The sequence below is a fragment of the Oryctolagus cuniculus genome, chromosome 5, assembly GCF_051225735.1.
Source record: "Oryctolagus cuniculus isolate XC-2025 breed Fujian yellow rabbit chromosome 5, ASM5122573v1, whole genome shotgun sequence".
NCBI classification, from domain to species: domain Eukaryota; kingdom Metazoa; phylum Chordata; class Mammalia; order Lagomorpha; family Leporidae; genus Oryctolagus; species Oryctolagus cuniculus.
Window position 1 is genome coordinate 88,038,370 of NC_142871.1, and position 25,555 is coordinate 88,063,924.

The 25,555-nt window shown below is 39.5% G+C and overlaps 1 protein-coding gene across 9 annotated transcripts in view; it reads left to right on the forward strand.

Moving 5' to 3' along the window:
- CEP162 (centrosomal protein 162) overlaps positions 1-25,555 on the forward strand; it is a 90,464-nt gene that overhangs the window by 40,918 nt on the left and 23,991 nt on the right. For 5 of the 9 annotated variants that reach the window (XM_002714457.6, XM_008263166.5, XM_070073821.2 and 2 more), the window contains exons 14-21: positions 7,342-7,469; positions 7,780-8,007; positions 8,523-8,663; positions 10,411-10,523; positions 15,753-15,858; positions 21,538-21,664; positions 22,888-23,051; positions 24,640-24,744. In XM_002714457.6, the coding sequence (XP_002714503.3) occupies positions 7,342-7,469; positions 7,780-8,007; positions 8,523-8,663; positions 10,411-10,523; positions 15,753-15,858; positions 21,538-21,664; positions 22,888-23,051; positions 24,640-24,744 (1,112 nt within the window). Of the gene's footprint in view, positions 1-7,341; positions 7,470-7,779; positions 8,008-8,522; positions 8,664-10,410; positions 10,524-15,752; positions 15,859-19,940; positions 20,132-21,537; positions 21,665-22,887; positions 23,052-24,639; positions 24,758-25,555 lie in introns of those variants that run through there. The other 4 variants (XR_016233891.1, XM_051854513.3, XM_089332944.1 and 1 more) reach the window with 4 other exon arrangements.

Here is a 25,555-nt window from a genome sequence, read left to right on the forward strand (position 1 = left end):
GAGCTCAAGCAAAGGGGCCCACATGGTGCAGTGGGTGAAGCCACTGCTTCTGAAGTTGACATCCTATAACAAATCCCAGCTGTTCTCCTCTAGCTTGCTGCTAATGCACCTGGGAAGGCACCTACCACCCACTTGGGAATTCCTGCCAGGCTTTGACCTGGCCAGGGCCTGGCTAGGACCTGGCTGTTGCAGGCATCTGGGGAGTGAACTGATGAATGGAGGAGCTCTCTCTCTCTCTGGCTTCGCCTCTCTACCTTTTAAATAAATAAATCTTTAAAAACTTCCAAAGAAGGATTAAAATCAAGCAGAGGAGAAAGAAGTTACAAGTGAAGACAGGGTGAGATTGGAGGAAACCTTGGAATCAGGTAGAATCCTAAAGACCAAATGAACAAAGTGTTTTTAAGAAGAATCTGATCAGTCATTTGCCGCTAAGAAGCAAAGAAAGATACGGATTGAGAAATCACTTTTTTTTTTTTACTTTTATTTAGTAACTTCATCTTCATTCATTTTTAGGACTTCTTAAATTTTCCTTTTGATTCCTTCTGTGATCTGCTGTTTATTCAGGAGCATGTCCTTTAGTCTCCATGTGTTTGTTCATTTTCTAGTTTCTTAAGTTGTTCATTTCCAATTTCATTCCACTGTGGTCATAAAAGATATGTGAAATGATTTCATATTTTTTAGCTTATTAAGGCTTTTTAAAAAAGATTTATTTTTTTAACTTTTATTTAACGAATATAAATTTCCAAAGTACAGCTTATGGATTACAATGGCTTCCCCCCATAACTTCCCTCCCACCCGCAACCCTCTCTTTTCCCTCTCCCTCTCCCCTTCCATTCACATCAAGATTCATTTTCAATTATCTTTATATACAGAAGCTTGATTTAGTATATATTAAGTAAAGATTTCATCAGTTTGCACCCACACAGAAACACAAAATGTAAAAATACTGTTTCAGTACTAGTTATGGCATTACTTCACATTGGACAACACATTAAGGACAGATCCCACATGAGGAGTAAGTACACAGTGACTCCTGTTGTTGACTTAACAATTTGACACTCTTGTTTATGGCATCAGTAATCTCCCTAGGCTCTCATCATGAGTTGCCAAGGCTATGGAAGCCTTTTGAGTTCGCCGACTTCGATCTTATTCCGACAGGGTCATAGTCAAAGTGGAAGTTCTCTCCTCCCTTCAGAGAAAGGTACCTCCTCCTTTGATGGCCCCGTTCTTTCCACTGGGATCTCACTCGCAGAGATCTTTCATTTAGTGGGTTTTTTTTTTTTTTTTTTTTTTGGCCAGAGTGTCTTGGCTTTCCATGCCTGAAATACTCTCATGGGCTCTTGAGCCAGATCTGACTGCCTTAAGCGCTGATTCTGAGGCTAGAGTGCTATTTAGGACATCTGCCATTCTGTGAGTCTGCTGTGTATCCTGCTTCGCATGATGGATCGTTCTCTCCCTTTTTGATTCTATCAGTTAGTATTCGCAGACACTAGTCTTGTTTGTGTGATCCCTTTGATTCTTAGACCTACCAGTGTGATCAATTGTGAACAGAAATTGATCACTTGGACTAGTGAGATGGCATTGGTACATGCCACTTTGATGGGATTGTATTGGAATCCCCTGGCACGATTCTAACTCCACCATTTGGGGCAAGTCCGACTGAGCATGTCACAAATTGTACATCTCCTCCCTCTCTTATTCCCACTCTTATATTTAACAGGGATCACTTTTCAGTTAAATTTAAACACCTAAAAATAATTTTGTGTTAATTACAGAGTTCAACCAATAGTACTAGAACAAAAAAGAATACTAGAAAGGATAAAGTATTACATTGTACATCAACAGTCAGGACAAGGGCTGATCAATTCACTGTTTCTCATAGTGTCCATTTCACTTCAACAAGTTTCCCCTTTGGTGCTCAGTTAGTTGTCACTGATGAGGGAGAACATACAATATTTGTCCCTTTGGGACTGGGTTAATTCACTCAGCATGATGTTTTCCAGATTCCTCCATTTTGTTGCAAATGACTGGGTTTCATTGTTTTTGACTGCTGTATAGTATTCTGTAGAGTACATGTCCCATAATTCCTTTATCCAGTCTACTGTTGATGGGCATTTGGGTTGGTTCCATGTCTTAGCTATTGTGAATTGAGCTGCAATAAACATTAATGTGCAGATAGCTTGTTTGTTTGCCAGTTTAATTTCCTTTGGATAAATTCCGAGGAGTGGGATGGCTGGGTTGTATGGTAGGGTTATATTCAGGTTTCTGAGGAATCTTCAGACTGACTTCCATAGTGGCTTAACCAGTTTGCACTCCCACCAACAGTGGGTTAGTGTCCCTTTTTCCCCACATCCTCTCCAGCATCTATTGTTGGTAGATTTCTGAATGTGAGCCATTCTAACCAGGGTGAGGTGAAACCTCATTGTGGTTTTGATTTGCATTTCCCTGATTGCTAGTGATCTTGAACATTTTTTCATGTGTCTGTTGGCCATTTGGATTTCCTCTTTTGAAAAATGTCTATTGAGGTCCTTGGCCCATCTCTTAAGTGGGTTGTTTGTTTTGTTGTTGTGGAGTTTCTTGATTTCCTTGTAGACTCTGGTTATCAGCCCTTTATCTGTTGCATAGTTTGCAAATATTTTTTCCCATTCTGTTGGTTGCGTCTTCACTCTCCTGACTGTTTTATTTGCAGTACAGAAACTTCTCAATTTGATGCAATCCCAAATGTTAGTTTTGGCTTTGACTGCCTGTGCCTCCGGGGTCTTTTCTAGGAAGTCTTTCCTGGTACCTATATCTTGCAGGGTTTCTCCAATGCTCTCTAATAAATTGATGGTGTCAGGTCGTAGATTTAAGTCTTTAGTCCATGTTGAGTGGATGTTTGTGTAAGGTGAAAGGTAGGGGTCTTGCTTCCTGCTTCTGCAAGTGGAAATCCAATTTTCCAAGCACCATTTATTGAATAGACTGCCCTTACTCCAGGGATTGGTTTTGGATCCTTGATCAAATATAAGTTGGCTGTAGATGTTTGGATTGATTTCTGATGTTTCCATTCTGTTCCATTGGTCTATCCATCTGTTTCTGTACCAGTACCATGCTGTTTTGATTACAACTGCCCTGTAGTATGTCCTGAAATCTGGTATTGTGATGCCTCCGGCTTTGTTTTTTTTGTACAGGATTGCTTTAGCTCTTCGAGGTCTCTTGTGTTTCCATATGAATTTCAGCATCATTTTTTCCAGATCTGAGAAGATGTCTTTGGTATTTTCATTGGTATTGCATTGAATCTGTAAATTGCTTTTGGGAGAATGGACATTTTGATGATACTGATTCTTCCAATCCATGAGAATGGAAGATTTTTCCATTTTCTGGTATCCTCTTCTATTTCTTTCTTTAAGGTTTTGTAATTTTCATCGTAGAGATCTTTAACGTCCTTGGTTAAGTTTATTCCAAGGTATTTGATTGTTTTTGTAGCTATTGTGAATGGGATTGATCTTAGCAGTTCTTTCTCAGCCGTGGCATTGCCTGTGTATACAAAAGCTGTTGATTTTTGTGCATTGATTTTATATCCTGCTTCTTTGCCAAACTCTTCTATGAGTTCCAATAGTCTCTTAGTAAAGTTCTTTGGGTCCCCTAAATAAAGAATCATATCATCTGCAAAGAGGGATAGTTTGAGTTCTTCCTTCCCAATTTGTATCGCTTTAATTTCTTTTTCTTGCCTAATAGCTCTGGCTAAAACTTCCCGAACTATATTGAATATTGGGATGGTTCAGTGTTCTCAAAATAATCAATGTAATTCACCACATTAACAGACTGCAGAAGAAAAACCATATGATCATCTCAATAGACGCAGAGAAAGCATTTGATAAAATACAACACCCTTTCATGATGAAAACTCTAAGCAAACTGAGTATGGAAGGAACATTCCTCAATATAATCAAAGCAATTTATGAAAAACCCACAGCCAGCATCCTATTGAATGGGAAAAGTTGGAAGCATTTCCACTGAGATCTGGAACCAGACAGGGATGCCCACTCTCAGTACTGCTATTCAGTATAGTTCTGGAGAACTCACTTTTTTTAAAAAGGTTCGTTTTATTTATTTGAAAGGCAGAGTTACGGAGAGTAGAGACAGAGATCTTCTATTCATTGGTTCACTCCCCAGATGGCCACAACACACTGGGCCAGACTGAAGATAGGAGACTAAATGCATCCAGCTCTCCAACGTAGGTGGCAGGAGCCCAAGTACCTGGGCCATTTTCCACTGCTTTTCCAGGAGCAGTAACAGGAACTGGATCAGAAGTGTAGCAGCTGGGACTCCAACCAGCACTCACATGGGATCCTGGCATCACAGATGGCAACTTAACTCCTGTACCACAATGCCAACCTCTGAGAACTCACCTTGGATTTTGCAAGGATAGGTTAAATCAGTCAACTGGACAAGGAGGTGTCTTGGAAAGACAAATTGGATGGGTGTAAGAAGAGTAGAATTGGTGCCTCAGATTATAATCCATTACAGAAGAAAGTTGCTATAAAAGGCAGACACACGCACACCTACAAACACCCCTATCCCCTATCCTCTGATTCACTTCCTAAATATCCATAACAGCCATGGCTGAGCCAAACTAAAGCCAGGAACCTATCATTTCATCCTGGTTTCCTGTGTGAGTGGTGGAGACCCAACTACTTGAGCTATCTCGTGCTCCCCACCAAAGTGTGAATTAGCAGGAAGCAGTATCAAAAGGAAAGCCAAGACTCAAACTCAGGAACTCCCATATAAGATGCAGGCATCCCAAGCAGTGGCCTAGCAGCTGGGCCACAAAGCCTGCACCTCCTTTTCAATAAAACATTAGCTTTAGATTTACTTTATAAGAAGAAAAAGAAACTTGTCCTATGAAGTTACAGTTCCCAAAAGGTTTAAGAAAAACATACATGATTTAATAACACAAAAAGGTTGCCATGGCTGTAGTGTTGTTTCTTAACTGCTTTTTTCAATTCTAAACATTATTGGTTGATTCCTCCTCTTGATTGAAATATAAAATAACGTATTTCCCAAATCACATGGCTTCTACATGTTTTGTTGGTTTTTATTTCATTTGTTCAAGGTAGTGATATGTTTATCATACTCTCCTCTATAATTATCGTTCCCTTTCGCTTTTCAATTGTCATTCTTAGTTCTGATTAATAAAGAAGTTGAATAGTTTTCACCAGTCTCTCAGCCATAATTCCTCAATTCTGGAATTATTTTGATTGGTTCCCTTTTTGACAGAATTTTCTTAATGTGTTATTTTCAAGAAGGGATCACAGGTTCCAAATTCTGTGATGTCTTTTAGTTTACCTTTCACGTTTAAGCAAATTTTCTTTCACATAGAAAGGGAGGGAGAAGATAATGCCCATGTACCATTACTGAAAGTTATTACTTAAGATACTTTATTCCACTAAGACCAAAATCAAAAATAAGAATTCAAGAAGAGAATTCTCCAAAAGAACTAGCAAAACTAGAGCTGTGAACAAGAATGACTCTTTGCATGCTTCCTTGTTCTAAGAAGAATCTTAGGCTAACGGATCACACCTCATTCTTTGGTCACAGTAATGAACCTCCAGTGATTTGGGGGGATTAAATGCCTGCTTTTTTAAACAGTTGTTTTGCCAGCACTTTAAGAAAGTTCTCTAAAGACCTACAACAGAGATTCTAATTAAATGTAATCATGATTTTTTTTTTTAAGAAAAACTTTTGCATACCTGGAGAAAGACTGAAATGAAGTCTTTCAGTAAGAGATTGTTGGTAACATTTCTTTTGACTTTAATAATCATGTGTAACACTTTCGATGAAAAAGTTAACCCTGCATTTAAAAAGTTAGCATCTTGAAAAAATTATTTTAAAAATATAGATATTGAATTTTTTCATTTACCTTTAAGGCACTCAAATAATGTTTGTTGAGTGTCCAGACTTGTAGAATTTGAATATGGGCTTTAAGACCCCTTCTAGGTATTTCCCCTAAATGTTGCTTATTACTAACTGAATAATATATTGGCCTTAGAATCATATCTGCTGTTTGGAAATTTTACAGGTTCTCTTCAAAGCTGATATTGGAACAGAATATACATTTTATTTGTAATATATATTACCAAGACATTATAAAAATACTATTAATCTTTTAAAGTCAAATTTAGATTAACCAGGTCCAGCACTGTGGTGCAGTAGATTAATCCTCCATCTGCAGCACTGGCATCCCATGTGGGCACTGGTTCTAGTCTCGGTTGCTCCACTTCCTATCCAGCTCTCTGCTATGGCCTGAGAAAGCAGTGGAAGATGGCCCAAGCGCTTGGGCCCCTGCACCCATGTGGGAGACCCAGAAGAAGCTCCTGGCTCCTGGCTTCAGGTCAGCTCAGCTCTGACTATTGCGTCCATTTGGTGAGTGAGCAGATGGAAGACCTTTCTCTCTTGTCTCTCCTTCTCACTGTCTGTAATTCTACCTCTCAAATAAATTCTAAAAATTAAAAAAAATTAGATTAATTGTTATAAAGTCTTCCATTAAATTCTTTTTAAAGACTTATTTATTTTATTTGAGAGGCTGAGGCAGAGAGAGGAGAGGTCTCCATTTGCTGGGTCACTCACAGAATGGCCGCAATGGTAGGAGCTGGACAGATCCAAAGCTAGGAGCCTGGAGCCTCCCCCAAGTCTCCCACATGGGTGCAAACATCCAAGGACTTGGGCCATCCTCCACTGCTTTCCCAGGCACATCAGCAGGGAGCTGGATTGGAAGTGGAACATCCAGAACTCGAACTGGCACCCATATGGCATGCGGCATTGCAGTTGGCGGCTTTATCCGTTATACCACAGCGCAGGCCCCTTTCGTGAATTTTTTATAATTCTGTTAACCCTGTAATATCTTGATATATATTGTTTTTAAAAAGTATGCTTTGAAAGCCCACTGAATCTGAACCAAGATGCTTCTATATCATTATCAGCTGCTCTTTGATTTGTCATTTAGAAATTGTTGTTACCATGAACACTTAAAAGACTAATTTGTTTAAAAATAATAAAGCCTAAATGTATCTAATCCTACATTCTTCTCACATTTGTTTAGCTCCATTTGTCATTAGGCTTTTCTTGGATCAATTAGCCATCTGTGTCAAGTCGAGTAAAATGTTGATTATGGGGTGCAGTTCATCTGAGTGCAGTCAGTTGTCCTAATAAAACAGCTGTGTTAGAGTGGTGTGTATTGCCTGTGCTGAGATCCTCACTTTATCTAAGTGTTCCCACTGTATTTGTACTTGCTGTTAAGTAATTGCTGAATACACATTCAACTTGGCATTTCTGGTGCTTTTATCTATTGTTTACACTGTTTAGAAATCTTAACTGGAACAAGAGTTATCAAGCCTGCTGCTGTGGGTAAACCAGCTCCCAGAACTGAAAGTTGCCTGGCTGCCCCTGAGAAGTGTGAAGAGCCTACAGAAACAGAATTGTGTGCTCAGACTGTAGGTATTAGATTTCAAATTATTCATATAATCCATATATTCTAAAAGATTTTTAAAACTAAATTAATATTATAAATGCTAAAACTAAAGTTATAAATGCTATAAAACTAAACTAAATTATAAATGCATGAAATTCCATTTTTTAAGAGTGATATTCTCATCATTGTTATTGAATGTATATTCATGCTCTTATATAGTGGAACATTGCCATTTTTATCCTTTGTGTGCTTTGCTTTGTTTTTTCCTAACCACCTCTCTTCCTACTGTCTTTGTAAGTCCACTGTAATAAAGTAATGCTTTTCCTTAAAAGCATTCTTTAGGACATGGTGGTGGAAACAAGGAGAAGGAATTACTTATGTTTAAAAGAGTTCAGGAAGCAGAGGACAAATGGAGGGGTGCACAAGCCATAATTGAACAAATTAAAATCACATTCTCAGAAAAAGAGAAAGAGCTAGAAAATAAACTGGAAGAACTAAAGAGACAACAGGAAAAAGAACTCTTCAAATTAAATCAAGACAATTACATTCTTCAAGCTAAGGTACCAGACACATTGTTCTATTTTTCCTTTTTATTTTAAGTGATTCCCTGTACTTTCTTCTAAATGCATTGCTCCTTGGTACATGAAGCTATTTGACTTGATGTATTTGCTGTATAAATTATGGACTTGGTTCTAGGGAGTGCCTCCTTACTGGAGAGCTTGAATTGAACTTGTGGGGGAAATCTAAATTTAAACCAGTTCATTTTGATGGTTTTCTTCTGTTCACAGCGCTTTGTAAAACAAATCGGTTCATTGTGACCTACAAAGAAATACAGAATTCCACAAAAACTGCTGTAGAAGGTCCGGATTCATAGACTATTACTATGTAGTATTTCTGAGTTATTTCACTCACCACAGCCATCGGCACACAATACCACCGTGCTGATTTAACTATAGTGTTACATTCCAGTGTGATCAGTATTATAAGATGTTTTTTGGGTGTAATCACTTTCTAACTCACTTCTGACTTTATCATGTTATTATCCAAATAAAAAAATTTCTGCATTTTCTCAAAGTTAAGTAGCTTTGAAGAAACAAGCAAAAAACAAAGGTGGTTACATTTTGGAGAACCAACAGATCCTGTCACTGGAGAAAAACTGAAGCAAATCCAAAAAGAAATACAAGAACAAGAGACACTTCTTCAAGGATACCAACAGGTGTGGCAGTTCTTCAACACATGATGAGTTTGTTGTTGATCCCTAATTACAAAAAAAAAAAAAAAACATATTAAAGCATTTCAGTGGTTAACAGTTAATAGAAATTCTGACAAATATGTAGAAGTAATAATTCGACCAGCCTGCACGTTTCTCATGGGCAGAATTAAATTGGCTAAGTGCGTGGGTTCTGGATTCAAAGAATCTGGATTTGAGAATCAGTTCTACCAACGCTGTGTAGCTTTGGAAAATCACTTTACCTCTCTAGTTCAGTTTAATTCATCTGTGAAATGGAGGTAATGATAGCTGTAGCTCGCTTGTACAGTGATTATGAAATTAAAAATAAACCAGTACCAGCTAACTTCTTAGTAAGTATATTCTTACTTAGCCTGGCATACAGTACCAATCAGTAAATGTTGCCTGTTGTTTTTTGCCTGTTATTTTTAATAGCATGTTCCTTAGACACTGTCCTGTTTCTCTTTAGTTTTCTGCCTTGGTTTTCAGTATAAGACACTGGCTAGTTTTGCTAAATTTTTAAATTTTATTTTGAGAGGATCTGTGTGTCCCATAGAGACAGAGATTTACAATGTGTGGTGCTGCTGGCCTAACAGCCAAGACAGGTTTATTGATTTCCAGCATAAGTCTTCATCTTTGTGTCCTGCTTCCCCAGGCCTCTTTTTATATTCCTCCCTCTTTCTCCTTTTGGCAACTATAACCCGAGTGCTGAGCCTGCTAGTAAAGTACATTGTCCCACAGGGACATCCAGAGAAAGCCTTGCCACGTCAATGATTACAGTATTTTCTCGAAAAGAAATAGACTAATTTTTGCAGGGCAGGCTGCCCTCGAGTTAGTCAGAACTGTTGAAACCCTTTGCCTGCCAGTCTTTTCTTGCCATACATTACACACAGTTTTAAGATTTCATATAAACATAATTATGCACACCATCCCACCACAAGGATGATACAGAATTTAGGCATCTAAATATTTCAGGAGATTCATTAACTTTGCATGTATGGAAGCCACAGACCATCTGCCAGGCACCAGTCCAGTCACCCTGGGCCAGGCTGCTGTTCTCATCAGATCTTCAGGAGCCTTTGGCTTTCATCAGATTGTTCAGTTTAAAGAGGTTAATAAGCCAGAGCATCTAAGTGCAGACTGGTGCCTTCTCTCTGTGTACTCAGGTGGTGTGAGTCTCTGTCTAGCTCAAGCCCTGTGGTGAGCTGCATCTATGCTCTGCTCTGCCTGTCTAATAACTTTTAGCAATACCCAGTCTTTAATTTACTTCTTAACAGCCAGTTTCACTCACAGGCATGAATGCCCATTTTATTGATCACCTCACTCCTGGATACCAAGCTTCCAAAATCCCTGTCCAGCGGGGAGTTTTATTCTTTTCTCAGGCCAAAAACAGAAGAATATATAAAGAGCACTGTTGGGCCTTCCGACCCCTGGTCTGTGCACTTGGGAATCAGTGATGCCTTCAGCTCACCCCGTTACGTTGCTGTGAAGTGCGGTGGGTTATGCTAACAATAGGCTCTTTAGTTTTGGGAATTCTGGCAATTTTATTTTTTTTAAACATCTTAAACATTTTGAGAAGAACTGTTTTTAGATACAAAGTTTTCTAATGATAAAATATAAAAAGTTTGAAAAAGATTTGTAAAGTCCTTAAAGATATTTAAAGGATTTCTCTTATAAGCATCTGTATTATATTAGTATTATTAACTAATTAAAATGGAATTTTGTATTTTTAAAGGAAAATGAAAGATTATATAATCAAGTGAAAGATCTCCAAGAACAAAATAAGAAAAATGAAGAGCGAATGTTTAAGGAAAACCAGAGTTTACTCAGTGAGTTAGCATCCCTAAAGTAAGTCCTTTTGAAATTCTAAAATCAAATATATGGGCAGGTGCTCTGGTGTGCCAGGTAAAGCCACCACCTGCAGTGCCAGCATCCCATATGGGCGCTAATTTGAGTCTCAGCTGTTCCACTTCCTATCCAGCTCTCTGCTGTGGCCTGAGAAAGCAGTAGAAGAAGGCTCAAGTCCATGGGTCCCTGCACTCGCATGGGAGACCCAGAAGAAGCTCCTGGCTCCTGGCTTCAGATCGGCACAGCTGCGGCCATTGCGGCCATTTGGGGAGTGAGCCAGCAGATGGAAAAACCTCTCTCTCTCTCTCTCTCTGCCTCTGCCTCTCTGTAACTCTGCCTTTCAAATAAATAAATCTTTAAAAAAAATCAAATATATTTAAACTCTAAGCATTTTATTGTGATACTAATAAATTTATTTTTATTGAGAAGTAGTAAAAGTTACTTATTTTTATACTTATTTTCTTTAAAGATTTATTTATTCATTTGAAAGGCAGAGTTAGAGACAGGTCTTCCATCTGGTAATTCACTCCCCAAATCATCACAATGGCTAGAGCTGGGCTGATCTGAAGGCAGGAGACAGGAGCATCTTCCAGGTCTCCCATGAGGGTACAGGATCCCAAGCACCTGAGCCATCTTCCACTGCTTTCCCAGACCTTAGCAGAGAGCTATATTAGAAGTGAAGCAGCTGGCACTAGAATCAGTGCCCATATGGGATGCCAGCACTGCAGGCAGTGGCTTTACCCATTATGCCACAGTGCTGGCCCCTTTATACTTATTTTCATTTGTACATTGATTTTCAATTTAGTAATATATTTACTATTCAGTGGATATTCATAGTGCAAGATAACTAGAGCATACCTCAGTATTTGAATCTGATACTGGTCTCAGGAAATTGAATATACAATATTTCTCATAATCAGTCATTAAGCCTGAGATACCTAAACATTTCCTAAGTTACCATGTGATTAATAATACTAAAAACAAGGATGCAGCATTACTTTCTGTCTTGGGTAAGATTGCATGGAAACTAAGCCTAAGGTAGGATCCTTGTGGAAGTGACATGCTAAAGAATTACTGTCAGGGGCTGGTGCTGTGGCATAGTAAGTCAAGCCTCCACCTGCGGCGCTGGCATCCCATATGGGCGCTGGTTCATGTCCAGCCTTCTTTTTTTTTTTTTTTTTTTTTTTTTTGACAGGCAGAGTTAGTGAGAGAGAGAGACAGAAAGATCTTCCCTCCGTTGGTTCACCCTTCAAATGGCTGCCACGGCCAATCCGAAGCCAGGAGCCAGGTGTTTCCTCCTGGTCTCCCATGCAGGTGCAGGGCGCAAACACTTGGGCCATCCTCCACTGCCTTCCCGGGCCAAAGCAGAGAGCTGGACTAGAAGAGGAGCAACCGGGACAGAACCAGCGCCCCAACCGGGACTAGAACCCGGAGTGCCAGCACCGCAGGTGGAGGATTAGCCTAGTGAGCCATAGCACTGGCCCATTTCCAGCCTTCTGATCCAGCTCTCTGCAACGGCCTAGGAAAGCAGAGGAAGATGGCCCAGGTCCTTGGGCCCCTGCACTCACGTAGGAGACCTGGAGGAAGCTCCTGGCTCCTGGCTTTGGATCAGCCCAGCTCCGGCCATTGTAGCCATTTGGGGAGTGCACCATCAGATGAAAGATCTCTCTGTCTCTGTCTCTCTCTCTCTCTCTCTCTCTCTGTCTCTCCGTCTCTCCTCCTCTCTTTCTGTAACTCTGTCTCTCAAATAAATAATTAACTCTTAAAAAAAAATAATTACTGTCAGGAGAAAAGGAGCAAGAGAAGCAAGATGGAGAAGTGTGTAGTGGGACAGTAAGGATGGGATCTCAACTGGACACTATGTTCATTCTGCTCCCACTCAAGTTCTGGAGAACAGATGGTAACCAATATTGGTCCTCACTTGAGGCAAGGTGGCAGTGTCAGTCACTGGCTGGGATGCCCCCTGGACAGGGCAGGGGCTGCTGTTTGGCTGAAGGTATTTTTACAGACAGGAAGACACCTATGAGTTGTTGCAGGGCAGTGGGGCATCAGCACCTACTTAGGAATCATTCCAGAATCAGGCCTGCTACTTCCAGCTTAAACATATTAACTGAAAAAGCCAAACCTGCAAGCATGCACAAGCTAGCAAGCTGGGGTAAGACATTTTTTTTTAATTACTGTGCATCATTTTTTTGTGTGCATCATTTCATATAAAATTCTAATCCCTTAGATAAGATTGCTATCAGAAAAAGTTTTTTTAAACATGAATGTTGTGAATGTTGCTTCTTTCACTTTGTTGTAGTTATCAAATAACCTAGGGCATTAAGACACAGAAAACTGAAAGTTCATACTGATGTTTTTTGTTTCAAAAGACACAGTAGCAAAGGTAGCAGCTACATGGTTGGCAAGCAGAGGACACCTTTGTGTAAATTTAAACATTGCTAGACACAGCAGCTAAAATGTCTCTTGAACACCCACATCTCATACCAGAATGCCTGTGTTCAAGCTTCGCTTCCAGTTCTAGCTTCCTGCTAATGTGCACCCTGGGGGCCAGCACACAATGGCGCAAATAATGATGTACTTCCTACCCACATAAGAGACCTGGATTGAGTTTCAGGCTTCTGGCTTTAGCCTGGCCCAGCCTCAACTGTTGCAGGCATTTGAGGACTAAAACGTCTCTTTCTTTCTCTCCATGTCTCTGTGCTTTTCAAATTAAAAAAAAATAATAATTTTTTAAATTTTTTTTTATTTGACAGGTAGACAAATTAGACAGTAAGAGAAAGAGGTAGAGAGAAAGGTCTTCCTTCCGTTGGTTTACACCCCAAATGGCTGCTACAGTTGGGGCTGCGCCCATCCGAAGCCAGGAGCCAGGTGCTTCTTCCTGGTCTCCCATGCGGGTGCAGGGGCCCAAGTACTTGGGCCATCCTCCACTGCTTCCCCAAGTGCATCAGTAGAGAGCTGGATTGGAACTGGAGCAGCTGGGACTGGAAGCAGCACCCATATGGGATTCTGGCACTGCATACAGAGGCTTAGCCTACACCACAGTGCTGGCGCCCACAGTTCTGATGCATGAAAATATTTACATCTGCTTACTTTCCAGATGCTTCAATAAAGTACTTCAAAATAATTATATCTGAAATGCATGTCATCACTGAGAATACCTATTTCAAGATCCAAATGGAAGCCCTCAGTTAACTTTCATGATGAAATAAATGTATTTTTTTGTTTTTATTTATTTATTTATTTATTTTAGTACATTAGGGTTAGATGATCTTTTTTGGCTTCCAAAACTGTGTACAATATCCCTGGAAAATTGAATCTAAAGTGCATAGTACATAGAATGTGGATTTGTTAGTTTATTATTTTTTTTTTTAGGATTTTAAAATGTTCTTAAAATTCTTTTTTTTAAAACTTTTATTTAGTAAATATAATTTTCCAAAGTACAGTTTATGGATTACAATGGCTGTTTCCCCTCCATAACTTCCCTCCCATCTCCCGCTCCCTCTCCCATTCCATTAACATCAAGATAACAGTGAGAGAGAGAGACAGAGAAAGGTTTTCCTTTTGCTGTTGGTTCACCCTCCAATGGCCGCCGCGGCCGGCGCACCACGCTGATGCGATGGCAGGAGCCAGGTGCTTCTCCTGGTCTCCCATGGGGTGCAGGCCCAAGCACTTGGGCCATCCTCCACTGCACTGCCGGGCCATAGCAGAGAACTGGCCTGGAAGAAGGGCAACCGGGACAGAATCCGGCGCCCCGACAGGGACTAGAACCCAGTGTGCAAGGCGGAGGATTAGCCTAGTGAGCCGTGGCGCCGGCCCAAGATTCGTTTTCAATTATCTTTATATACAGAAGATCGATTCAGTATATATTAAGTAAAGATTTCATCAGTTTGCACCCACACAGAACATAAAGTGTAAAATACTGTTTCAGTACTAGTTATAGCATTAATTCACACTGGACAACACATTAAGGACAGAGATCCCACATGAGGAGTAAGGACACAGTGACTCCTGTTGTTGACTTAACAATTTGACACCCTTGTTTATGGAATCAGAAATCTCCCTAGGCTCTAGTCATGCATTTCCAAGGCTATGGAAGCCTCTTGAGTTCGCTGACTTTGATCTTATTTAGACAAGCTCATAGTCAAAGTGGAAGTTCTCTCCTCCCTTCAGAGAAAGGTACCTCCTCCTTTGATGGCCCCGTTCTTTCCACTGGGATCTCACTCGCAAAGATCTTTCATTTAGGGTTTTTTTTTTTTTTTTTTTTTTTTTTTTTTTTTTTTTTCCCAGAGTGTCTTGGCTTTCCATGCCTGAAATACTCTCATGGGCTCTTGAGCCAGATCTGACTGCCTTAAGGGCTAATTCTGAGGCCAGAGTGCTGTTTAGGACATCTGCCATTCTATGAGTCTGCTGTGTATCCCGCTTCCCATGTTGGATTGTTCTCTCCCTTTTTGATTCTATCAGTTAGTATTCGCAGACACTAGTCTTGTTTGTGTGATCCCTTTGACTCTTAGACCTATCAGTATGATCAATTGTGAACTGAAATTGATCACTGGGACTAGTGAGATGGCATTGGTACATGCCACCTTGAAGGGATTGTATTGGAATCCCCTGGCACGATTCTAACTCCACCATTTGGGGCAAGTCCAATTGAGCGTGTCCCAAACAGAAACAGTGACTTGATCAGCCCTTGTTCTGACTGTTGATGTATAATTTAATACTTTATCCCTTTTAGTATTTTTTTGTTCTAGTTAATACTATTGGTTGAACTCTGTAATTAACACACATTTATTCTTAGGTGTTGAAATTTAACTGAAAAGTGATCCCTGTTAAATATAAGAGTGGGAATAAGAGAGGGAGGAGATGTACAATTTGGGATTTGTTAGTTTCTGAATGAATATAAGGTTGGTATTTTGTTCTCAGGAAGGAGTCTAGAATTACATAATAAGGAGTATATTAACACCACAGGAGAAATGCAGCACATCTTTGTTGGCCATTTTTTATCTTAGAATTAAAAAAAAATTTCTATATTATAAATAAACCAATAATCTTAGGGTTTCAATTTCTTAAATGTGGCATTTTGCTTACAGTATACTTCTCTTTTAGTATGTTAGTATTTTAATCTGTATTAAAATTTTTTAAATGTTGAACTCATATTGTTCATCATTTGTTTTCAAATTTTAAAGATCAAATATTAAAATAAGCCTTTTTGTTTTCAAAATACATTAGAGAACAGATGCACAAAAGTCGTTTCCTATCTCAAGTAGTTGAAGACTCAGAGCCCACAAGAAATCAGAACTTTACAGATCTGTTAGGAGAACTACGGATGACACAGGTAAGTTGCATATGAAACTTTTTTTTTATTATTCTATGAGAGGCAGAGAGATAGAGTTCCCTCTCACTGGCTCACCCTCCTGAATGCCCATGACCGCCAAACTCAGGAGCCAGGAATGCCATCCAGGACCAGGGGGATGGCAGGAACCTCTCTACCTGAGAGCAGAGACTATATTTCACAAACATTTGTATCCCAGATACCTAACAGAAAGATGAAATGCAGGCCAGCGCCGCAGCTCACTAGGCTAATCCTCCGCCTTGCGGCGCCGGCACACCAGGTTCTAGTCCCTGTCGGGGCGCCGGATTCTGTCCTGGTTGCCCCTCTTCCAGGCCAGGGAGGATGGCCCAAGTCCTTGGGCCCTGCACCCCATGGGAGACCAGGAGAAGCACCTGGCTCCTGCCATCGGATCAGCGCGGTGCGCCGGCCGCAGCGCACCAGCCACGGCGGCCATTGGAGGGTGAACCAACAGCAAAAAGGAAGGCGTTTCTCTCTGTCTGTCTCTCTCACTGTCCACTCTGCCTGTCAAAAAAAAAAAAAAAGATAAAATGCAGTGCTGTTCAATAACAGTTATTTTTATTAAAAGTTGTGTTATATAGAATATGGCCTAGACTTTTCTAAAGCAGTAATTATCAGTAAAGATGTTCTGGAATTTTAAGCAAGTTAATTCTGTTTTAAGCACAGGTATTCTTGCCTGACTTTTTTCATCTTTATCCTCAGGGGTTGTAGTACCCATACATCATTATTACAATCAAAGCCACTCTGCCACATTTCCAAACATTCCCTGTTTAGGACAGTTACTTCGTTCCACCACCTCCCATTAAAAACCGTAGCACTAAACTAAAAAGCCCTTCCAATGTATTGGGATTATATAATATAGAAAATGTAGCAGCATATGTGAATGCATTAGACAACTTTCTTTAGATACAAAATGATTGGATACTTAGGTTGACAGATAAGTGAAAAGAATTAAAAAATGATTGGAAACCCCCAACTTACCAATGGACCCCAGAAATAAGCAAATTAAAACAAAATAATTTTGCCATATTTTATGAAAGTTTGAAGGGAACATGTTAAGATTTTAAACAGAGCATTTACCTCACTCAAGTCTGTTGTTAAGTTTGACCTTTTAAAATTTTTGTTTTGAACATGGTTTCAAACAGAAAATTTGACAGTGTCTACTAAAAAATACCAGAAATTAGGCTGAAATATGATCATCTTGTAAATGGATAAATGAGCCCTCAAGAAAGTAAAGGAAATATCTAGGGATCAAAAGTAAAGAGAGGTTAAAACCTAGCAGTAGGCATCTGCCTCTCAGGCCACAGTTTGGTAACCGAGAGGCCTGAGCTTTAACAGTCAAGTATAGGCAGGAGACTCAGAGGATCACATCTTTCAGTAAAATTGGGGGGGAAAAAAAAAAAACCTACCCATCATAAGAGACTCAGATGGAGTTGTGTGTTGGTCTGTGGATAGCAAGGAGAAAACGTCTCTACTCGGTGTGTGCACCATACTCATTGCAACGTGGAGGTCACCTCTTCTGTCTTGGTTTGTGTTTTCGTGTTTGAACTGACACTATTGGTATTGCACAATGCTCAAATTGAAAAAGCAGTGTAAACAGTTGTCCTGAGTCATTGATAACCTCTGATGTGTTTAAAAGGAACAAATGCAGAACAACTCGTACAGGAATTTGCTCTTAATGCAGTTCACACTGTATTCCTGCAGATAAAATCTGCTGATACTGTGCTAACAATGTGAAATTATAAAGCCTAGAGAAAGACTCCATCAGCAGGCATGAGATAGTTTGCAGCAGGAATAGAACCCCAATAGAATTACTGAATAGAGACTACAAAATAAATAAACTTTTAAAAAGATTAAATTTACAAATCAAATTGAAAAGTTAGAAAAGAACAAAAAAGACTAAGCAAGTTCAGAGAAAAATGAGCTCTAGAAATATGCTAGAATTTAAAAACTAGGTAGAAGAATTATATAGATGATCATAAGTAGTGAAGAAAATATAAACTGAATATCTAGGAACTTAGAATAAAACACAGAAAATTTATGAATTGGAAACATTAAGAAATGAGATGCTTTAAAATGTCTTTAATTTTGAGAGACAGAGAGAAGCAGAGACACACAGGAAATCTATCTGCTGATTCACTCCCCAAATGCCCCAACAGCCCACACTGCGCCAGGCCAAAGGTGGGAGCCAGAAACTTATTCCAGGTTTCCCACATGGATGGCATGGACCCAACTACCTGAACCATCACTGTTACCTCCCAGGGTGCACTTAAGCAGGAAGTTGGCGCCAGGAGCAGAGCCAAAACCAGGCACTCCTATATGGAATGTGGGTGTCCCAAGTGGTATCTTGACTGCAAGGCTAAATCACTGTCCCCTATATTGAAATCTTTGTAATAGATAATGGCTGATAATTTCTAATAAGTGATTAAAAATGATGAATTCTCAAATTAAGAAGTACAGTGAGACTTGTTGAGAATTTAAGTAAGTGAAAATCTACATCTATGTCCATCTTGATGAAGCTGCCAAAGGCAGATTTCCCTAAAGGAAATTTTTTAAAAAGGAAAAGTGTTAATAAAAAGAGATTTTTATTTTGTGTGCAGATACTGAAAAATGTAATATAAATAATATAAGTATACCCTTATTTTCATTTATTTTGGTTTTTTAAATTTAAATTATTTGTAATAAAACTTGTACTAACTACCCTAGCAGCTTAAACCACCATTTGGGACACCTGAATCCCATATAAGAGTCTTAAGTCTCAACACAGCAACCCCAGCCATTGTGGGTACTTGGAAAACAATCCAGTTGAATGGGAGATGTATCTCTCTGCCTCTCAAATGAACAAATAATTGTTTGAATATTGGATTAGGGTGAATATGTAATAATAATCACATCAAGTATATTTGTGTAATTTATGCCTTAAAAATTAGTACCAGTCTATTCTTAAAATGTCAGTTCATTCTTTATAAAGTATGGGTGGAAACATAATAAAAGCTAGGGTGCTGGGCCCTTTTTTAGTATCCCAGGGTCAATAGGAGAATGGGGCTGACAACAATGCGTTCATTCATTTAGACAGCTTCTGTCAAACATCTGCCATATGTCAGGCACTCATCTAAGTATTGAAATACAGGAAGGAAGCAAGGCAGATCTCACTTATTCAGAGCATATATAATCCAGTGAGGAAGACAGACAATGTGTAAACAAATAATTGCAGATGGAAATAAGCTCCTCAAAGAAAATAAAAACATATTACTAGAAGGCAAAGTAGAGGTAAGGCAGCATTTAATACTGTGGATAAGAAAAGCTCTCTCTGATAAAGGGATGTTTGAGTTGAAGACTAAAGAGAAGCAGTAGGGACTAGTGCTTTGGCATAGCTCATTAAGCCACTATCAGCAGTACTGGCATCCCGTTTGTGCACAAGTTCGCATCCTAGCTGCTCAGCTTTTGATCCAGTTACCTGCAAATGGCCTGGAAAAGCAGCAGAAGATGACCCAAGTCCTCGGGACCCTGCACCCATGTGGGAGAACCGGAAGAAGCTCCTGTCTTCAGCTTGGCCCACTGTGGCCATTTGGGGAGTGAACCAGTGGATAGAAGGTGTCTTTCTTTCTCTTTCTCTGTCTCTCTCTCTGTGTCTCTCTCTCTGTAACTCTGACTTTCAAATAAATATTTAAAAGAGAGAAAAGTAGCAGCCAACTGTGTGAAGACTGAGTCTTCCAGCCAGGAGGAAGAGCACATGCAAAAGCTCTGAGTCAGATATGTGTTTGTTACCTTCTAGAAGACTCAGTCTGAAGTGAGTAAGGACGAGAGTGGAGGAAGATAAGGTCAGAGAGGCAGACAGAGTCCTCTCTGAAAGGCTGCACAATAACTCATAAAATAAAGGAGGGAAAGCACCTGCTAACCAAAAGCCCTGTGGTCCACAGAACTGATGAAAGACACACTGAGTTTCTTGGAAGTAGACAGTCTTTGTCCCTGGACAAATGTTGCAAGCATGGAGTAGACACGCACTTAAGCTTGATAGAACTCAAGATGTTTAAAGTTCCTTTCTAAAGTTCTGTAATTTCATGAAGGAGGCACGCATGAAGGAGAATATGAAAAGACCTAATTAAACAGAAGCTATTTGCAGAAAGATACCTGAATGTTCAAAAATTTGAAGATCAGCACTTTCTTGAAGCCATCTTCAGGTCACACAGAAGATTAAACAATGCAAGACAGCTGAATCTGTGGGGCATTTAGAATGCAAGACTAAACCATGCTCTATGTATGCATTTATTTTATTTACTAAATTTTAACTTTAAGATATTGTAATATAAATGGGATTTGTAAAAAATTATTATTTTGAAACTCAACTCTTCCAAGTATACTGCCAGTGAGTCCAAGATTTTCTTCAGCAGTTAGGAGTTGAGTTCAGTGTGCATTTATTAGTACCTGCATGTGCTCAGTTCCATAAATAGATAGTAATAAATCATTCTTGGTCTCCTTAGGACTTGCTGTGTAATAAAAGAAGAGGCATGTACACAAGTCAATGCCATATGAAACAAAGTATTAAAGGCAATACTAGAGGAATAAATGTTTGTAGGAGTGCCGAAGTTACTGAGTAGCTGAGCTTAATTTGAACTAAACTTTGATGAAGAAGTATGATTTTTATTAAGTAGAAGAATGGTGCACAGCACTTCAGGCTGTTGAGAGTAGCATGAATATGGGGCATATAGAGAATTCACTTAACCTTTTTCTATGTCCTAAGCAATTTTTATGGTACAGGACTATGTTACAAGCAATTTAAAGTACAGCTTTCAAGTTAATAGATAACATAAAGGATCTTCAAAAATTTCATGGAAATGTGTATTATGAAATAAAAAAGCTAGGCATAGATTTCAAGATTTTTTGCACCAAGATTTGCCTTTAAATTCAATTTTCCATGAACTTTCTGAAATCCCCTCATATGTCAGGAAGTGGTAAGTACTGTGTGCCTGGGCCTAGGATGGGGCTGAATGTTTTAGATCTGGTGGTCAGAGCAGGCCTTCTCCTGGGGCTTCCTTTGCACAGAAATCCTGGTGAGGTGAAGAAGTGAGCTACCTGGCAGCATGGGACAGAGCCCTGCCCCCAGTGGAGACACTGTGGAAATCCCTTGAGGAAGGAGTGTACAGGCAGTGTTCAAAGAAAAGCAAGGATGTCTCTGGATGAATGGAATGGGTAGAAAGATTGCTTGTAGATGCAGTCATGATTGGCAGGGCTGGGTTATAGAAGTAGAAGGTCGTGGTAAGGATCTGAGCATAACCCTGAGAGGAACTCCCAGAGTTTCAGACAGAAATTAACTGACTCCTTACAACAATCCCTCTAGCTACTGTGAGAATAAACTGTAGAGGCTTACGGTAGAAGAAGCAGACTAGTAAGGTTATTGTGGCATTCCAGCAAAAGAATTAGTGAGTCATTAACAAGATTAGTAGATAGAAGAAATTAGAACAATCTATTGGAAAGTTTTTAATGCTATGCTAAGATTATTAGAACTGATTCTGATAAGCTAGGGTGGGGTGGATAGTAGTAATAAAATCAGAGCTAAAATTTAGGAAAAATATTTCACAGCAGTACTTATGGTTTGGTTAAAAGAGATTACCCAATTTATTGTGACTGGAAATAACTTGTTTCTGTATTTCTTTGAATGTCAAGAAAGAAAAAAACAGTTTACTTGAGGACATCAAAAGATTGAAGCAAGACAAACAAGCTCTTGAAGTAGACTTGGAAAAAATGAAGAAAGAAAGGGACCAAGCCAAAGATCAGATTGCTTATGCCACCGGTAAAACACCAAGCTTCAACTGTCTACCTGTGCATAATTGTTCTAATCTTGAATTTTAAGTAACATAAATAGAATGGCATAATCCAAATGCTGTTCCTTGAAGTGTATTGCAGTCATAGAATCATTTTTATGTTAGTTATTTAAAAAGATGTATGCATTTGATTCCTTTCAGTACTAATAATTGCAATCAAAGAAAATCAAGAATTGTATTGAATTCATAGCATTTTGTGTTGTTTACAAGCTGTCATCTCAGCTAGACTGTGAACCTCCTGAGGGCAAAGTTTCTTTTTTTTTTTTCCCCTGAATTTGAAATGTGGGCTCTTAAGTGTTTTCCATATGAACAAATAACACTGCATTGTATTTTTTAGAGAATGCAAAGATAAAATTGAATGATCCCAACCAGGAACACAAAAGAGAATAAGATAATAATGCAGAAAACCTTAAGAACAAATTACAAATAAACGTATGACTAAATGGGCTAAATAGCAGTTTCAAGGGAGATTGGTTTTTGAGCTGGGCTTTGATAGGAAGATTTGGAAGTGGAGGAGTGGAGGGAAGTGCTCAGCTGTGTCTCATGAGCACAGTGTCCAGTGTACTTAGAGACCGGAACTTAAAACTGTAGAACACAGGGCTAGAAAGGTAAGTAAGAGGAGCCCTTGTTAACCAAGGTAATAGTCTTCCCTCCACAGTATTAGTAGGATCTCTACCAAGAAACTCATTCTTGCCTGTTCATAAGAAATGGCATTTTCTTTCCTCGTCTGTAAAAAACAATGATAATAATAGTAACACCCATCATGTAAATTTGTTGTGGTAATTCAAAAAATACATTGTTAGCACTCATGAGAGTTTGCCATTGTTACCTTTTAATATAATTGTAGACATTCTTTGTTGTGGTTTTTGTCTCCTGAGCCCAACATCACTTATTTTTCTCAATGAAACAGTTTTACTTTTATAAGGGAAGTCAGTAAGAAAATAGCCAATTTATGTAAAGCTTCTGCATAGCTAACTTTGCATCCAATTTAAGATTTGGATTAAGAGCACTATGTCTTGTTTCCCTTTACTAGTAAATTATATTTGATAGTGTGTTGATACATCACTTGTTTTATGCCTCTTATTTTTTTATACCTTTTATTTTTATAATGCTTTAATTAGATAGTCATTAATTTTCATTTATAATTTTTTTGAAAAAGTACAATCAGGTTATTGAGCTATTTATTTTATAGGTGAAAAATTATATGAAATAAAAATTTTAGAAGAAACACATAAACAAGAAATTAGTCGCCTGCAAAAAAGATTACAGTGGTATGCTGAAAATCAGGAACTTCTGGACAGAGATGCAGTTCGGCTTAAAGAAGCAAATGAAGAAATTGAGAAGCTCAAACTTGAGGTGATAGATCATTTCATAATGCATTTCTGTAGATGAACCCTATTGTCCTCAAAATCATTTCTCCATAACCTTGTGCCATTGCATCCTTACTCTAAGCACTGTTAATGAAAATAACTGGTTGTGGTTTGCATTTAGATATATAAGCTATTTTAGATTAGACTTAGACTAAATGTAGGCTCCTTATGTTCCATGAGGTCCTCATGTGGTCTGATCCTGGTCACCTCTTTAGCCCCATCTAATGCCACACAACCCCGAGTCACTCTTCCAGCCACCGCAGAGCTCCTGGTGATTCTTTTTTTTTCCCCCAAGATTTTATTTATTTATTTGAGAGGTACAGTTACAGACAGAAAAGTCTTCCATCCACTGGTTCACTCCCCAAATGGCTGCAAGGGCTGAAGCTGGGCCGATCTTTAGCCACGAACCGGGAACCAGGAGCTTCCTCCTGGTCTCCACGTGAGTGCAGGGGCCCAAACACAGGGGCCATCCTCTACTGCTCGTCCAGGCCATGGCAGAGAGCTGGGTCAGAAGTGGAGCAGCTGGGCAGACACAAACCAGCACCCATATGGGATACCAACGCTACAGGCAGAGGCTTAGCCCTCTGTGACACAGTGCTGTCGCCTCTCCTTTTTTATTTATTTATTTGAAAGATTTATTTATTTGAAAGTCAGAGTTAGAGAGATAAAGAGGGAGAGAGAGAGAGAGTGAGATCTTCTACCCACTGTTCTCTTCCCCAAAGGGCCACAATGACCAGGGCTGGGCCAGGCTGAAGCCAGGAGCTTTAACTGTCACCCCACAATGCTGGCCCCCAGATGATTCTTAAATTTGCCAGGTTTATTCCACTTATTCTCACAACTTCAGGTACTTTGGCCTCAGCTCTTTCCTGTCTCACTCCTTCTCATTCAAGACGAAGCTCAGATTTCTACTTTTCCTGACTCCCGTATCTAACATTACTGCCATTCCTACTCCTTCTGACTGTGTCTATTCCTTCAGTTTGTCTTGATTTCTTCCTCTCACTTGTCACTCTTATTTATGAGCTCATCACCTGTCTACCTTCACTAGAGCATAAGCAGCATGGAGCAGGACCTCATTTGGGCTGCCCCCATATCTCCAGCCCCAGGCCCTGCCTGAGAAGTGCCTGGGATTTCAGAGAAGTATGGTTGATGCTTACAGAGGAATGAATGAATTAATGAATAAACGAACTGATATTATGTTCCCTGCCACTGCCTCACCTGCAGTGTTTTCTTGTATGTGTATTTTTTTTTAATTGTTTGAAAGGCAGAGAGAGAGAGAATCTTCCATCTGCTAATTCACTCTCCAAAGGTACACCAGCTAGGCTGGAGGCAGGAGCCTAAAACTCATTCTAGATCTCCCACAAGGATGGCAGGGACACAAGTACTTGAGCTATCATCTGCTGCCTCCCAGGGTGAGCATTAGCAGGAAACTGGATCAGAAGTGGAGCTGGGATTCAAACCTAGGAACTAGAGTATGCGATGTGGGCCTCCCAAGTGGGCATCTTAACCACTATACCAAATATCTGTCCTTTGTCTTGTGTTTTAAATGTGCTTCTTAAATCTTTCGCTACTGACAGATTGAGAAACTGAAAGCTGAATCTGGGAATCCATCTATCCAGCAGAAGATGCGCTTAAAAGATAGAGCAGTTGATGCCAAAAAAATTCAGGATTTGGAGAGACAAGTATGTGTCAAGGGTAAAGTTTCATTGAGGTTTTTTTTATATATATGTGGTATATTTTTGTTTTTCTGTTTCAGAAATTCTCATAAGATGTCAACCTAAAAATTTTTATCTCAAAGGAACATTAATAAAAGTAATAAACTATCATTTTGTATAATCTGTAGGGTTATTTATAACATGGTTTACTTATTGGTGAAAAGTCATTTTGCATCCCAGCTCTATTTAGACATGTAGGAAGAAGGAAGCAAAATTTTGAAGCCTTGAGTAGAGTTATAATTCTTAACCAAAGATAGGAGACAGGAATACAGATAGGAGATCATTGCATTGGGAACATGTTGGTGATGTTTGGAAAATGTTATAAAACAGTGTTGCCCTGTAAACTGAATATTCAACCTCCCAAAGAGCTAGCCATAATCTTGAGCTCTTGCTCACTGTTTAGGCTTAGAAATACTCATTTTATGGTGAGTTTAGCTAGGAAACCTTTATTAAAATGATGGATTTTGAGCCAGTGTTGTGGCATAGTGGGTTAAGCCACCGCCTATGACACTGGCATCCCACATGGGCACCAGTTTGTGTCCCAGATGCTTCATTTCCCATCCAGCTCCTTGCTGATGAGCTGGGAAAGCAGCAAAAGATGGCCCCTAGTCCCTGGGCCCTTTCACCCACGTGAGGGACACGGAGGAAGCTCCTGGCTACTGGCTTCAGCCTGGCCTAGCCCTCAATGTTTTGGCCATTTGGGGAGTAAACTAGTGAATGGAAGATATTTCTCTCTCTGTGTCTCCCTCTCTGTAACTCTGCCTTTCAAAATAATAAA